This window comes from Peromyscus leucopus, chromosome 7, assembly GCF_004664715.2.
Source record: "Peromyscus leucopus breed LL Stock chromosome 7, UCI_PerLeu_2.1, whole genome shotgun sequence".
Taxonomy (NCBI): Eukaryota; Metazoa; Chordata; class Mammalia; order Rodentia; family Cricetidae; genus Peromyscus; species Peromyscus leucopus.
Window position 1 is genome coordinate 113,501,002 of NC_051069.1, and position 13,988 is coordinate 113,514,989.

Sequence of the window (13,988 nt, forward strand, 5' to 3'; positions counted from 1 at the left end):
ACTGGAGTCGGGGAGTCGCTCAGAGCAGTGGGGCTATGGTAGGAGCGTGCCAGGCGTCAGCTCACCTGGCGCCAGGGGTGGCTCACACCGGCCTCACAGCCAGCCCCACCTGGGACCCCGTCCATCCATGTGCCAACCCCCACAGCATCTCTAGTCCTCTGCCTGCTTCCATGCTGGGGCAGGAGGTGGGGAGAACTCCCAGAGCCCACACACATCTACAGTTTCTCTCAGGCCCTGGGAACTCCATCTTTCCTGGCCTCTGGCCTGGCAGATCTGCTGGTTCCATCCTGTTGGGCCTACTCTACCCCCACCCAGGGCCATTGCTGACCACCACCTGCTGCCTCCATCCCTACTGGGCCATCTTGCTGACCGCCTGCCTCCTCCATCCCTGTCCCTCTGCTCTACACTCTCTCTGGGCAGACCCTGGTCGCCGCCCACTCCTCTGGCTCCCTGGCTCCCCATCCTCTGCTTCCTTCTTTCTCACTCTCCCTCTCTCTCTTTCCTTCCTCTGTCTGCCGCCCTCTATAGGAGCCTCAAACCACCGTTATCCATAACCCAGTGGACGGGATTAAGGTACTGCCGCCCCCTCACTCCTCACCCTTTCCTTGGGCAGGAGGTATGGGCCCAGGAGGAGGGTGTGGACGGTGACCTGGGAGAAGCATTTGTGCCTATGATAGAGAGCAGATGTGTAGCGACCTAACCCCGAAGGTAGGGCAGAGCCCACAAGCCTACCTGCCTGCGGCCGCGGCAGGACCCAATGACGCCATTGCAGAGCGCTCACACAGCTTCCAGAGTTACCGCCCGCTGCAGGCCTTGGGGTCGGTCTGCTGCTCAGGAGCCTCGTCTCTGCTCCTTGACTGTGCTCCACCTTCACCCCCCAGTGTGGCCCCGGCGCTTCCTGCTCCTCTCTGCTCTGCCATCTGCTCCCATCACATTGGCATCATCACCTGGGGCCGGGAGGGGCTGGCTTTTCTGTGAGGTGGGAGAGATGGGCAGGTGTTGGACCCATCAACAATACAGCAACTGGGCCGGGCTGGCAGGTCAGGCATACCCAGGCTTGATCACACAAGGTGACATGCTGGGTACCCCCCTTTCTTAGGCCAGAATCTGCACCTGGCCCTTCTCCATGCCAGGGGCCAAGGGCAGCTAGATATGCCCTGGTTCTAAACACCAATGTCTGTTTTCCTCCCACCTGAGTGACTGGTACCCTCTTCGGCCCTCACGTCAGGTGAGGTCATACTCTCCTCTGAGGGACTACTAGTCAACCGTCAGGCTGGGGTAAGGCCTGACCTTATATCTGAAGGCCTCCGGTTCTGTCCCAGAGCCACGTTCAGTCAATGTCTGTACCAAAGCCCTGTGAGAGGTTTCTTTGGCTTTCTGGGGACATGTTGGCATAGAGGTGCTCAGATGTCAGCCGCCACTTGAAGGTGGTAGACGCTGGGCCTTGCTGAAGTTCCAGGCCTAGGTGGGACAGTGGCATTAGGGATCTCATCTCTTCTGGGGGAAGACATCCCTCGCCTAAAAGCTGCTAACCACATCTGCCCACTGCCCAGGTTTCAGGGCCTTCCATCACTAAAAGACAGTCAAGCCCCACGTTTTTTCCATCTTGGGATGTCAAAAGGTCTGCTCTTGGAGTCAGCTGAGTGTCTCAGAGTCTCTTGGGGAAGGTGACGTTGAAGCCCTTGCTGTTGGAAATGTGGTGGCCCGCAGGGGACAGAATGAGCCCTGGTGTGAAAGCCCCTCCTGAGAACATACACAGCTAGACCTTTCTCCCCAGTCACTGGGGGGGTCTGTCTCCTGAAGTCATCAGGACTAGCCAGGCAGAGGTCCTACCTGGAAGCCAGGCTGATGACTCCACCATTGGAGGTGTCCTGCCCGTCCTTGGCCACATCTTGACCCCTGTCTCTCTGTTTCCCCAGGAGTCTTCCGACAGCACCAATACAACCATAGAGGACGAGGATGCCAAAGGTACCTTCACAGAGGCCCTCCTGGTCATGCCGGGCCACGGGTTGGCAGTGGGCGGGCCTTCTGCGGCATCTCTGCTCTTGCCGTGCGGTACAGTGGTTCGGGGGCCTGCTGTCGGCCTGTCTGGTGTGAGTCAAAGCAAGTTTGGGACATCATGACTGGGGTGTCTCAGGCAGAGTGCACTTGCGAGGGAGCCACCGTTCTGGGAGCCAGGAACTCGGTTCTCACCGGGTATGAAGTACGCGGGTGACATTTGATCAAGATGCTGTTCTTCTCTTGCGTTCCCCAAGCTTTGGTTCTGTTCAGCTTGCCAGTGAGTGGCCAGGTAGCGGAAGTGTTGTTTCCTTTGATGACTCAGGAGCTCCCTCCTCAGGTGGGCTTCTGTACCACACCCTGAGCCCTGCCCGTGGTGATGTGTGTTCTCACCGAAGTCCCTAGGACACCTGCTATCAGTGAGAGGCCTCCCAGCCTCTCCCACTTTCTCTGCCTCCCCCCCCCCAGCCCGGAACAAGGTCTGACAGCTCCGGGCTGTCCATGGAGCCCTAACCTGTCCTTAGGTTGGCCCCTTAGGATGGTCAGACAGAGTTTCCCCGTTGGCTCCTGGACAGCTACAAGGCTGTCCCTGAGTGTCCTCCACACTCCAGAGCAGATATGAGCACGGGACATTGGTCCTTGAACCTAGGAGAATACTCTGCCCTACAAGCTGAAGCGGGACCCAGAGTCAGCAGCATGGATGCTACCCATACCTCCATGCCAAAGGTTCTGTCCTTGAGCTGGCCCGTGGGACACTGAGCTCTGAAGGAGGTGGCCGAGCCTCATGCTTGTAAGGGGACAGGAACAGCAGGCCAGCCGCAGATGAGGCCGGGCGTTAAAGCAGGAGCCAAGGTCGGGGAAGCCTCGGGAATGAAGGGCAGGGACACTCTTTCCCCAGCCAGGTGCCAGAGCTGGGACAGAGCCAGGACAGTTCCCAAGGCCACCATGCTCAGTGAGGACCACTCAACAGTTCTGGCCTAATCTTGGCAGGACCTGGCATGGGCCCACAGTAGACTTCTAACACCTATGGGTGCCCCCAAGAGTGACCTCCTCACCTCTGTCCCCCAGGTCCCTGGCAGTGGCCTGGGATTCTACACCTGTAACCTTTGCAGCCGTCCTGTGCCTCTTGGCTCTTTCTGTCACGTTCTGTCTTGAGTGTCTGCCATCCACGGCTTGCTTCTGTTCTGCCTCAGCCCCCAGGGTCCCTGATGTCCTGAGCTTGGTGCGGAGGGGCTCAGGAGCCCCAGAAGCCGAGGGCCCCCTGTCCTGCCCATCTCCAGTTCCCATTAGCCCCCTTCCAGTCCCGTGTAAGTAGCCTGGGCCCCGCTGCTGTGGGGATGACTTTGAAGGGCCTGGCAGCTCTCTGAGGGGACATTCAGGGCCGAGGACTGGACAGGCCTGGATTCCTGGCTCTAGCCCTACCCTCACACGGCCCCCAGACTGGGGCTCCCCATGGCTGCCTCTGTCCAGCCAGAGGCCTCTCTTGGCCTGTGGGGGATGCTGTCATAGCCTGCTTTCCTGCTCATGGCCACTAGATGGTCCCTGAAGAATTGGGCCTTGACTTCTAGGCCTCCGGGGGTCCACCCAAACCTCCCTCTACCCCACCTCTGGAGGTTTCTTGCTCCTAAGACTGGCACCAAATAGGAAGCCAGGTCCCGGATCCCCTTGTGGTGAGAGCAGGGAACCCGTCTTGCCTGTCCTGTCAATTCTGTCTCCTCATAGGTCTGTCTGCCTTGTGTTCATGTGTGTCTGTTCCACCCCAGCCCCCAGGATCTCTGACATCCTGAGCTCGGTGAGAAGGGGCTGTGGAACCCCAGAAGCTGAGGGACCCCTCTCAGTGGGGCCCCCACCCTGCTTGTCTCCGGGTCTCCTAGGCCCCCTGCCCACCCCGTGTAAGTAGTAGCCCCCCCGCAGGTTTGCCGTCTCTGCTGCCAAAGGCTCCCTGAGAATGAATGGCCAGTGCTCAGCTTCCTGCACCTGCCATGCACGGCCCAGCTCCCCCAGACCAGGGTGCCTGGTGGGTGTCCAGTCTGCCCGGCCTTGTTCAAGGCACAATGCGTTAACACAGCTGGGCAGCTACCTGGCTTCTCCCTCTGGGCCCAGCGCCTCATCTCCTCCCCCCTCCTCCTTTCCTGCACGCCGCTCACCTCACTTCATCTCGGGCCCACCCCCGCGCAATAATTACCTGGGGTCCCTCAGACCACCTCTGCCAAGAATTTTCTGGCCACTCACACTCTACCCTGCCCTGGTCACAGTGCCCCAGAGCCTGTCTTCAGAGCAGCGCCCCCGATTCTTCATGCACCCCGTCCCTGAACGCCATTCACTAACCAAGGCAGGGGAGGTCAAGGAAGGGGTCAGGATGGGAACCCCAGCCAGGGCCTTGTAGGTAAGGAGACATTCAGAAGAGAAGCCTGGCTTTCCACTGGCCTGGCCCCACATGGGCCAAAACAGTGCCTCCTTCTGAACATCCCCCTCCCCTCCATCCACTCCTCTACCCACCTGTTAAGGACTTCTCAAACATCAGTCACTTGCAGCGACAGCCTCTGGCTTCTTGGGGGCCAGGTTGCCTCTCCTTGGAGGGTATCCTCTGCCCTCGGCAGCTTCCAGCTCAGCACACTAGAATGAACAGAAGTACCTGCATTCCCGATGCCTCCTTCCACACCCCCCTCTGACCTCCCCCATCCCCGTGTCCCCGTGATTCCCGGTGTGCTCACGTCTCCCTCTGGCCTCCCCTACGATCTGGCTTGGCTCTCTAGAGGTCTCTTACCTGCATGTTCCTCCCACCTGTATTCATGTGTCTGTTCTGCCCCAGCCCCCAGGATCTCTGACATCCTCAACTCAGTGAGGCGGGGCTCAGGGACCCCAGAAGCTGAGGGCCTCCCACCAGTGGGCCCCCCACCCTGCCCATCTCCGACTCTCCCTGGCCCCTTGCCCACCCCATGTAAGTAGCACTTTAGTGGCCCTGACAGCTCCATGGAGGAGCAAGCCCCCATTGTGGGGCGTGGCCCCCCAGCCTGACTCTGGGAACAACCCAGCTTGTGGAGATGTGGGGGGCACAGCATCTGTCAGGTCACAAGAAATCAAGTCAAAGTCCGTGAAGAAAGCAGTGGGTTCAGTAAATGCAGATTATGGACATGAAGTGTGTGTGTGTGCGTGTGCGTGTGCGTGTGCGTGTGTGTGTGTGTGTGTGTGTGTGTGTGTGTGTGTGTGTGTGAGCTCATGTACTCGGGAAAGCTCCCAAAATACTTTACTGACCTGGAGTCCTTGCTCCCATGCCGTCACCACATTCTGGTAGAAGATGGTGGTGAGCAGGTGCCCACCAGTGCACAAGGAACCCTTGAAAAAGGGCTGCCTGGGTGAGAGTAGACCTTCCTGGACAAGATGAGAGGAAAAGACGCTCCTGGGAATTCTGGCATGCTGGTGGCCGGGCTGGACATGGGGCGCGGGGGGGGGGGCATGCAGCCAGGGCTAAGACGAGTTAGGAAGGGAAGAAGCACAGGCAGGTGGCTGGCTCTTCGGCTTGTCTGTCGACTGTCCGCCAGTATCACTTACAGGGATGGATGACATCCAGGGCTGCAGCCACCGCTGCCCCCGCCTCCGGGGAGACGCGGGGCTGGGGGTGGTGCTGAGATGTTTTCAGAGAAGAGGCTGCTGGGCCAGGGCCTCGGCATGGCAGGGCAGTGGCTGGGTGAGTAGCTGTGAGAGGTGGTCTTGGGGTGTCCTACCCCATCACCTCTGCCTGTTAGGGCCGGAGTGGGGGGATGTTGCAGGTGGCCAGAGCACAGAGGCGGCCACAGTGGCCTATAAGGGTGGGCATCCACGGTTTGCAGTGCAGAGGGGTAAGGTGTAGCCTCTGGAGGACATGAACCCCCCTAGAGCATTCCATGGTCAGTTGAGGGGATGAGTTGTGAGGGGCTCAGCCAGGTTATTTCTGGTGATGGAGTAAGGGGCCAGGGTCCGGGGTGGAAGTAGCCAGTGCTCACAAAGTGTGGAGGGAATGCTCTTCACTGCTGGGTGCAAGACAGCTTCTCAAGGGTCACACTGTTTTTGTTGGGGGTCGGCCTGGAACATGATCTGCCAACGGGGGCGGGGGGGGGGGTCTGTGCAATGGCCAGGTGCTTGCTTGCTCGTCTGTGGGGAGCGCCAAGTAACCACATCACTTTAGAGGCTATGACACCGATCTGCCTTTGTAAGGTCTCTGCTGAGCTCGGCTAGGGAAAGGGGGTCCTTCATGAGGGGGCTGTGAGAACTGACTGGATGTTGGCATCTGGTCATCCTGTGAGGGGCTGGGCAGAAGGGAAAAAAAAGACATTCAGCAAAATGTAGGGAAATGTGGGTGACGTCAGATGGTATTGGGCCCCTCTTTCCTGGGAGGGTTACAACCCACCAACTAGGTTACAGGTTCCAATCAGCCCTCTTCAGGCTCAAGCCCCTCCCCAGCTCATGCTCTCTGTACCCCAGGCCTCACTTCCTAATCAGGGATTACACAGGATTCAGGCTGATCCCGGCTGATCCCTAGTCAGCTGCCCTGCCTGCCAGCTGTGAAGGTGGGGGCTTTGGGCCAGTGGGAGGGGCGCAAACTTTCACTGGTCTCACCCAGATACCCTCAGCCTCCCACAGGAGAGCCGTGGACAGAGTGAGTCTACTACTCTGGGCCCCAGCCAAGCCCTGCCCTCCTCTGGCTTCTTCCCTGGACTTGCAGGGTAGAGGGGTAGCTTGTCCTTGGTCTCAGGCACTCCACCTGGGTTATCCCTGTATTCAGGGCTTCTTGGTCCTCCCTTCATGTGTGATTTCCACTGGTGTCTGGGCAGCAGCCATTCTGCAGGTCAGGAGGTGTCCAGGTCCCATTCATAGACAGCCTCAGCTTCCTAACCGCCAAATGGGCCAGTGGCTCTCACAAGAATGCTGTTCCCAAACTCCAGCACATTCTGACTGGTGCTGTGATTATGGACCTCCTCTTAGTGTATTTAACATTGACTCCCACAGCCTAACTTCATTAAATGGGAAATTAGTCCACTTACCACAGTGGAAGGTAGAATCAAAGCATGCTTGGAACCAAGTGGTAATGTTACTTCGTTCGAGCCACTTTTGCCGTGTGCTGAGGGACTCCTGTAGAGGGACAGGGCAGCTGAACCTATTACAAAGGGATTACCAAGCCCCAGGGGATGCTGGGGACTTGTGGACATGTGGAAGCCGGGGTTTGGGGAAGGAGCTGGCTGCAAGTGTAGAAGCCAGGCCAGAAGCCTGTGACATCTCCAGAAGGAGCGAATGTGAGGGGGTGTGAGGTGTGGAGAATGATGGACACTGGGAAGAGTAGGTACTGCTTTGGGGACTGAAGTATCAGATGCTGCCCTGGGACCCAAAAGGTAAGGACAGGAAGAGCTGCTGCGTGTCTAGGACAGAGCCTTGGTACTCTGGCAGAGTGGGGTACATAGGTGTGTGGTTAGGAAGGGGAACAGGAAGGAAAGGGGCCCTGGTGCTCATAGCCCACCCACCACCTAGAGCCAGCATTCCGGAGGGACCTAGCCATTAGAGGGCGTGAGCAACAGTGATGACCTTCCCCTGAGTTCAAATGGTGATATGACTTAGACTCAAGAACAGAGAAGAAACTGAAGTAAGATAGCACAAGAGAGCTGGGTTAGGACAGGACGTTTTTCCAAGATGGGGGAATCCCATGGGTCCACATGCATACACCAACACATGCTCACACAGCATGCATATACACAACACGAGGATACTTCCCATGCATTTCACGAACAAATGTGCATGCATGCATACATGCACACATCCACACGATACTCATATTGACACTCGTGTGTGCCTTCTCATGTACATGCAAATATTCATACTCATAAACTGCATGCGCGTGTACACATTGTGCTGTGGACTCCACATACATTCCATATGCTCTTACGTGAGTGCACCTAAGTCCCCTAGGGGCCATCCAGCAACTTCTGCAGTCACAGCTCCTGTTCACAAGGAGATGCAGATAATCCTTGTGCTGGCACACACAAGGCATCGGTGGGCTTCCTGTGAAGCAGGCAGCCTCTGGGGTGGACTCAGCCCTCCTTCAGGGCACCTGATGGGGTAGGCACCCAGACACCCACTGGTTCCAGAAGCCCTGCCACAGGGTTGTTCTCTGTGCTTTCATGCTTTAAATTCTTCAGGGTTAAAAGGTTCATCTCAAAGCCAAGGCCTAGTGCTCAGGAGAAGCAATGGACCGGAAGGCTGCAGACACGAGGGTGGGTTTTGGTAGGATCAGCACATAGCCCAGGGCTACAAGCAGGTTAGAGGCTGGGAAACCAAGACAGTGATGAGAAACAACTTGACCTTTCTGAAGAGTCCCAGGCCATCCTTTCATTCAGTCTTTGCTGCCCCCAAACCCACCCCTACTCCTGTCCAAGGAACCCTGCAGCCTATGACCATGCCCACTGAGTAAGAGTCTCTAAGTGGAGGAGGCTGTTAGAAGGTGATGCAGAAGAACAGGCCAGGGGAGAGGCTGAGTGGGAGCCCAGCAGTTATGGCTAGCAGATGCTGGGAGGTGACGGTGGGCTGGGCTGTGGGCAGGCTTATAACCCTTTCTGCATTTTATTAGACTTTTTATTTATTTATTTATTTATTTATTTTTTGGTTTTTTGAGACAGAGTTTCTCCGTGTAGTTTTGGCGCTTGTCCTGGATCTCGCTCTGTAGACCAGGCTGGCCTCAAACTCACAGAGATCCTCCTGGCTCTGCCTTTCGAGGGCTGGGGGATTCAAGGAGTGTACCACCACCACCCAGCTTTAGACATTTTCTAAGCTGGATAGGGTATTTGCTTCTTAAAAGTGCTCTATTTGATGAGAAGCTGTTGCTCCTGGGAATGAGGAAGCCATGGGTGGCATGGGAGGGACCCGTGTGATGGGGACGATGTGGGTACAGGTGCCAGAGACTGGAAAGTCCTTTCTGAAGAGGACAGACCTGAGCCAGGGTGGGAGGCGCTGTGTGGACGCTGCTCGCAGCTCTCAGTTCTCCAAGGCCCCTTCCCTGGGCTCTGCTGGGGAGGGGGGAGGTATCCAAGGATGGGACAGGCTAGTGTCTAGTGGTCAGCCCTGGTCTCTCCCTGCAGCCCGGAAGCAGGAAATCATCAAGACCACAGAGCAGCTCATCGAGGCAGTCAACAACGGCGACTTTGAGGCCTATGCGTGAGTCTCCCGGGGGGCTGGGGTGGGGGGTTGTGGAGGGTGAGGATGGAGGATGGGGCCCCTCCTCACTTGGGTTTGCCCCCCAGGAAAATCTGTGACCCAGGCCTGACCTCATTTGAGCCTGAAGCTCTGGGCAACCTAGTCGAAGGGATGGATTTCCACAGATTCTACTTCGAGAACCGTGAGTGAGGAAGTCAGGGTGGCCGTGACGGGGAGACACCATCAGGGGGCTCCCTTAACCCCCCCCGGTCAGGGGAAGGGCTGTGGCAGCCCCCATGAAGGGGATTCAAGGTGGGAGGGGTCCGTACCCGGTGCTGAGAGTGCGGGATACCTGCCTGTCCACAGTGCTGGCCAAGAACAGCAAGCCGATCCACACCACCATCCTGAACCCGCACGTGCACGTCATCGGGGAGGACGCAGCCTGCATCGCCTACATCCGCCTCACCCAGTACATCGATGGCCAGGGCCGGCCCCGCACCAGCCAGTCCGAGGAGACCCGCGTGTGGCACCGGCGAGATGGCAAGTGGCAGAATGTACATTTCCACTGCTCGGGCGCTCCCGTGGCCCCACTGCAGTGAGGTGAGTGCCGGGGGTGTGGCCGGCCAGTGTGTGGGGTACTCGGACAGGTGAGCTGATGAAGCCCGAGAGTCTCGTGGGTCGGGGATGGAGTCAGGGATCAGGGTGGGTCCTGAGCGCTGCTCATTGTAACCCTTAGCACCCACGGCAGGGGCTGCCTAGGTAACGGGTGAGGGTAGCAGCTGCCTCTCCTGGCAGGTCCCTTCCTGAAGGGGCATTAACGTGATGGCTTCCGGCCACGCCCTTTTTCCAAGTAGCAAAGGCTTGGGTCCTTAGGGCGGGGGTGATGATCTGAGGAAGGTGACCTGCCCTCCTGTTTCAGAGCTGCGCCTGGTTTCACCGGACAGAGTTGGTGTTTGGAGCCCAGCCGCCCTCGGGCGCCCGGCCTGCCTGTCGCATGTTTGTGTCTGCCTCGTCCCCTCCCCTGGTGCCTGTGTCTGCAGAAAAACAAGACCAGATGTGATTTGTTTTTAAAAATAAGATGACAACAACAACCACACGCAAAAAACAAAACAAAAAAAAAAAAAGGAAAAAAGGAAAAAAAAAAGAAAAAAAGAAAAAGAAAAAAATTGGCATCGGATGAAATGGAAAAACAAAAAACTAAAGAAAGGAAAAAGCTGTAAAAAAAAAAAATCTGGCATTTGTGGGGCCACCCCCCCGACCCAAGCTCCACACGTGTCTGTTGCGCTCCTGGCTTTGGGGACCCTCAGGGCGTGAATGTGCCCGTGCTGACCGTGTTAGTCTGTAGGTACCGCACTCACCCCACACCTTGGGCGTCTGCATCCTCCCTCCCATGCATGGGCCCCATGCTAACCTGCCTGTTGTGGTGTCAGGTGTCTTGGGAAGGGCTGGGGGCTGCCTCCTTACCCGCTAGTTGTGCCTGAGAGAGAGTTGCTGCTGTTCCTGCTTCCCGCCGCCGTCCCTCATCCCGTGAAGGGCTGGGTGGGTGCTCCTCTAGCCAAGGACCTACCTTCGCCCCGTGGAGTGTGCCGAAGCTTGTCCTTGAGGTCGTCGTGGGAGAACTTGGGCTCTCAGCTCTGGTTCTTTGGGGAGTGAGGTGTGGAGGTGCTATCTTGCCTCCAGGCCTCATGCCCGAGAAGGCATGAATTGCCTAACCACCTGGCTGTGAGGAGAGCACTGGACCAGAGGATGGCCTCCTTCCTGTTTGGGGCACTTGGCCCTTCCCTGACACCAGCAGCAGAGCAACAACAGTGGCCCACCCCTGGCCTGGGCGGTTCCTTTCTGTGAAGTTGGCAGCAGACCCACCAAGGACTGAGGACCTGAAATACCGGACGGATGCAGGGAGCAGGCCAGACTGCATCTAGGGTGTTTGCCCACTGAGCTTGGAGTCTGGGTGCTCGAGTCTTGGTTGAATGGTGCAGAATGTGGTAAAGAGGGACCAGAGGATGGGTTCTAGGCTCCGGGCAATGCAGGTCCACACAGGTGTTTGATGAAGTAGGCGTGCTCTCCTAACCTGGGCCTAGAGCTGAAGCCAGAGCAGAGCTGAAGCCAGAGCAGAGCCGGCCAGGGGCACATGCAAGGACAGAATTGGTTAGGGCTGTGTTGTGTGAGGCCCTTCCAGGTGGGCCAGAGACAGCCTGGAGAGAAGGCAGGCTGGGGGGAGAGATTTATGGGCGTGGGGCCTGGAAACCAATGGGTGGAAGGGGGGGTCCATTAGGACAGTGTGCTGCCTCCAGGGCCCAGTGGTGGTACTCCTAGGTGCCGGCTGTTTATTGTGGGTGGCCCTGGCCCTTGGTGATAGACGGGATCACAAGGCTGGAAACATTATGGAGTCAGGCTAGGGAGAAAGGTATGAAGCCGTGTTGGGTGGGAGTGGTCAGGAGCTTTGATTGCAGAAGTCCAAGGGCCTCCACCCCAGTGCTGCCCACTTCAAATTCACATCATTTTCAACCAGGATTTTCTTTATCTTCTACAAATCAAGCCAGGGGAGGGGCATGAAGTGGGGGACGGGACACAGGATCCTAAACTCCAAGGGGACTGTCCACCTACAGACACTCAGTGGATATCACCTTTCATCCACACTGTGCCCAGGACAGCTGTCTCCTACCCATGGACACAGGGTAAACATCTGCCAGGCTCCACTTGAGTGGCCCAAGGCCATGGAGTGGCAGGGCTTGCCACGGACAGTGTGAGGCCCTGTGACCAGCCACCCTGGCATCCTGGGGTCCCCTTTCCTCTCCCCACCCACCTTGTTATCTCCACAAAGCTGCCTGTCTGGGATAATTTGGGGATTTTTTTTTTTTCTGGGGACAATTCTTTTGCATGACCCTCTAAAGAGTAGGTCACTCCTGCTCTGCTGGCTAGGTGTTCTCGGGTGGTGGCGTCGGCCGCTGGCCGGTACTGCAGCATGTCACTGCCTGCAGTACTGGCGGCCCTCCTCTTCTTTTTGCTGAGTTCCATTGTCTTTTCTTTCTGAGCCTTGTAGGTGTACAAAATTTATTCTTATTTTGTTCTGTCTCGGGAAACTGCAAATAAAAAAAAAAAAAAGACAACCTGCTTCAAGTAGAGCTGAGTGCTATGTGCTGGGACCCTGCTGGACAATACAGACCCATCTGCTCCCTAGCCTAGACGTGGTCAGAGTGAAGGACATGGGGTCCTAAGAGAGGAATAGCCTTCTGGGGATCAGTGAGGCATAGCCTTCTCTTTATCCCTTAGTGCCTCCATCCCCAAAGCCCTGTCCTTGCCCGTCATCCCAGTCACCAGAAGGGTGGCCTCCAGAAAGGGCAGCCACTGTGCAGGGAGGAGTCCCAGGTCCAAGATCCAAGTGTCCTCTTGAGCTGCTTTCAAGACCTTCCTATGATGTGTTGACTGTTCTAGACATGAAGTCATGTGTTAAGTACCCCGACTCTGTTCCCATGGGTTATGTAGACAGCACAGCATTTACATGGTAACCATCATGGGTGGTATCAAGAGGTTTAGCAGAGATGCTCAACCTGGAGCCCAAGTCAGAGATCTTAACCAAGAGCAAAGACACTCCAAGAGTCAGAACAAAGAACATGGCCAGGTGCTGGGGTCTCTGGGCCAACTCCGTCATGGCTGCAACACAGAGAAGCCCCCTCCCTCCCCAGGTTTTGCACAGGGCAAATCTTCCCTGTAATCTGTGCTGGTCCTGTCCTGTCTAAAAGCTTTGCTCAAAAGCCTGCCAATATGAGCCCCTATACCTCCAGTCCTATCCACTAGGAGCAGGAGGCCCAAGGGGTCCAGAACTGGCCAGCATTCCCAACTGCCTCTTCCATCCCTAGCATGTTTTGAGACACATTCACTTTGTAAAGGAGGCCATTGATGTCTACCTCGTGGTCTCTGTGGGCTACACCCAGGGAGGTGCTTTCAGGTAGATGGGCAGGCAGGCAGTAGGTCTTGAGAGCTCATACAAAGAATCTAGGCCAGTGTCCACAGGTGCTGCAGGGTTCCAGTCACCTATCAGCTGTAATCGGAGGAGCGTTTCCAGGCCAGGCCTCCCTCAGGAAGGCAGCGAGCTGCACAGTGAGCCTCCACCATGCATTATTCCTGAAGCCTTTCTGGGGATGTTGGACAGCAGGGCCGTGATGACGGTTTTCAAGGCAGTATCCAGGGGTAACCATCCCATATAGGGCTGAGTACTACAGGCAGGAGGGATGCTTCTGAAGAACGTTTCATTCGTCATTTTTAAACAGCACTTACTTTGAGCTTAGGCATCTGTCCCCCAGGAAGGTTCAGGTTACTCTGAACTCTACTAGGTCCACAGACCAGGAAAAGGCAGCACACTGGATCCAGGGCTGCTTGCCCAAGCCACACAGAGGGGTCTGTGACAAGGACATCAAGCACAGGCTGAAAGCCAGGCCTAGTTGACCTTCTGAGACAGAGGCCACAGATACCTCAGGCCACTAATTGCTAGCCACTGGGACCATTCCAAAACTCAAAAGCACACTCCAGATTTGAATATTCCCATCCTGACCCTCACAAGTTAGCTGTGCCCCTGGGGTCAGGAGTCCTCACAAACCCTGGAAAGCTAGGTGGCTTGGAGCCAGCCTACACTGAATGGGAAACTTGGGCAAAATAAAGCCTCCTTCCTGGGGCTCTATTGCTAAGAGGCAGCTCTCCCAGGCAAATTCTGCAGTGTGCAGAGAACTGGGTTCTGAGATGGCAAGGCTACTCCAGAGCTCCCTCGCCTGGTTAACAGAAAACAGGGAAATAGGATTCCTACCAGAACGGCCTGGAGGTTTATCTGGGACAGG

The 13,988-nt window shown here is 56.7% G+C and overlaps 1 protein-coding gene across 11 annotated transcripts in view; it reads left to right on the plus strand.

Annotated features, from left to right (window-relative positions):
• Camk2b (calcium/calmodulin dependent protein kinase II beta) overlaps window positions 1-10,254 on the plus strand; it is a 90,782-nt gene extending 80,528 nt beyond the window's left edge. For 3 of the 11 annotated variants that reach the window (XM_037208091.1, XM_028870580.2, XM_037208090.1), the window contains 9 exons: window positions 529-573; window positions 1,920-1,968; window positions 3,192-3,305; window positions 3,762-3,890; window positions 4,811-4,939; window positions 9,102-9,177; window positions 9,264-9,358; window positions 9,523-9,756; window positions 10,076-10,254. In XM_037208091.1, coding sequence (XP_037063986.1) covers window positions 529-573; window positions 1,920-1,968; window positions 3,192-3,305; window positions 3,762-3,890; window positions 4,811-4,939; window positions 9,102-9,177; window positions 9,264-9,358; window positions 9,523-9,755 — 870 coding nt within the window. In that variant the 3' untranslated portion in view covers window position 9,756; window positions 10,076-10,254. The remainder of the gene's footprint in view (window positions 1-528; window positions 574-1,919; window positions 1,969-3,191; window positions 3,306-3,761; window positions 3,891-4,810; window positions 4,940-9,101; window positions 9,178-9,263; window positions 9,359-9,522; window positions 9,757-10,075) is intronic. The other 8 variants (XM_037208092.1, XM_037208093.1, XM_037208089.1 and 5 more) reach the window with 3 other exon arrangements.
• The last annotated feature ends 3,734 nt before the right edge of the window (window positions 10,255-13,988 follow it).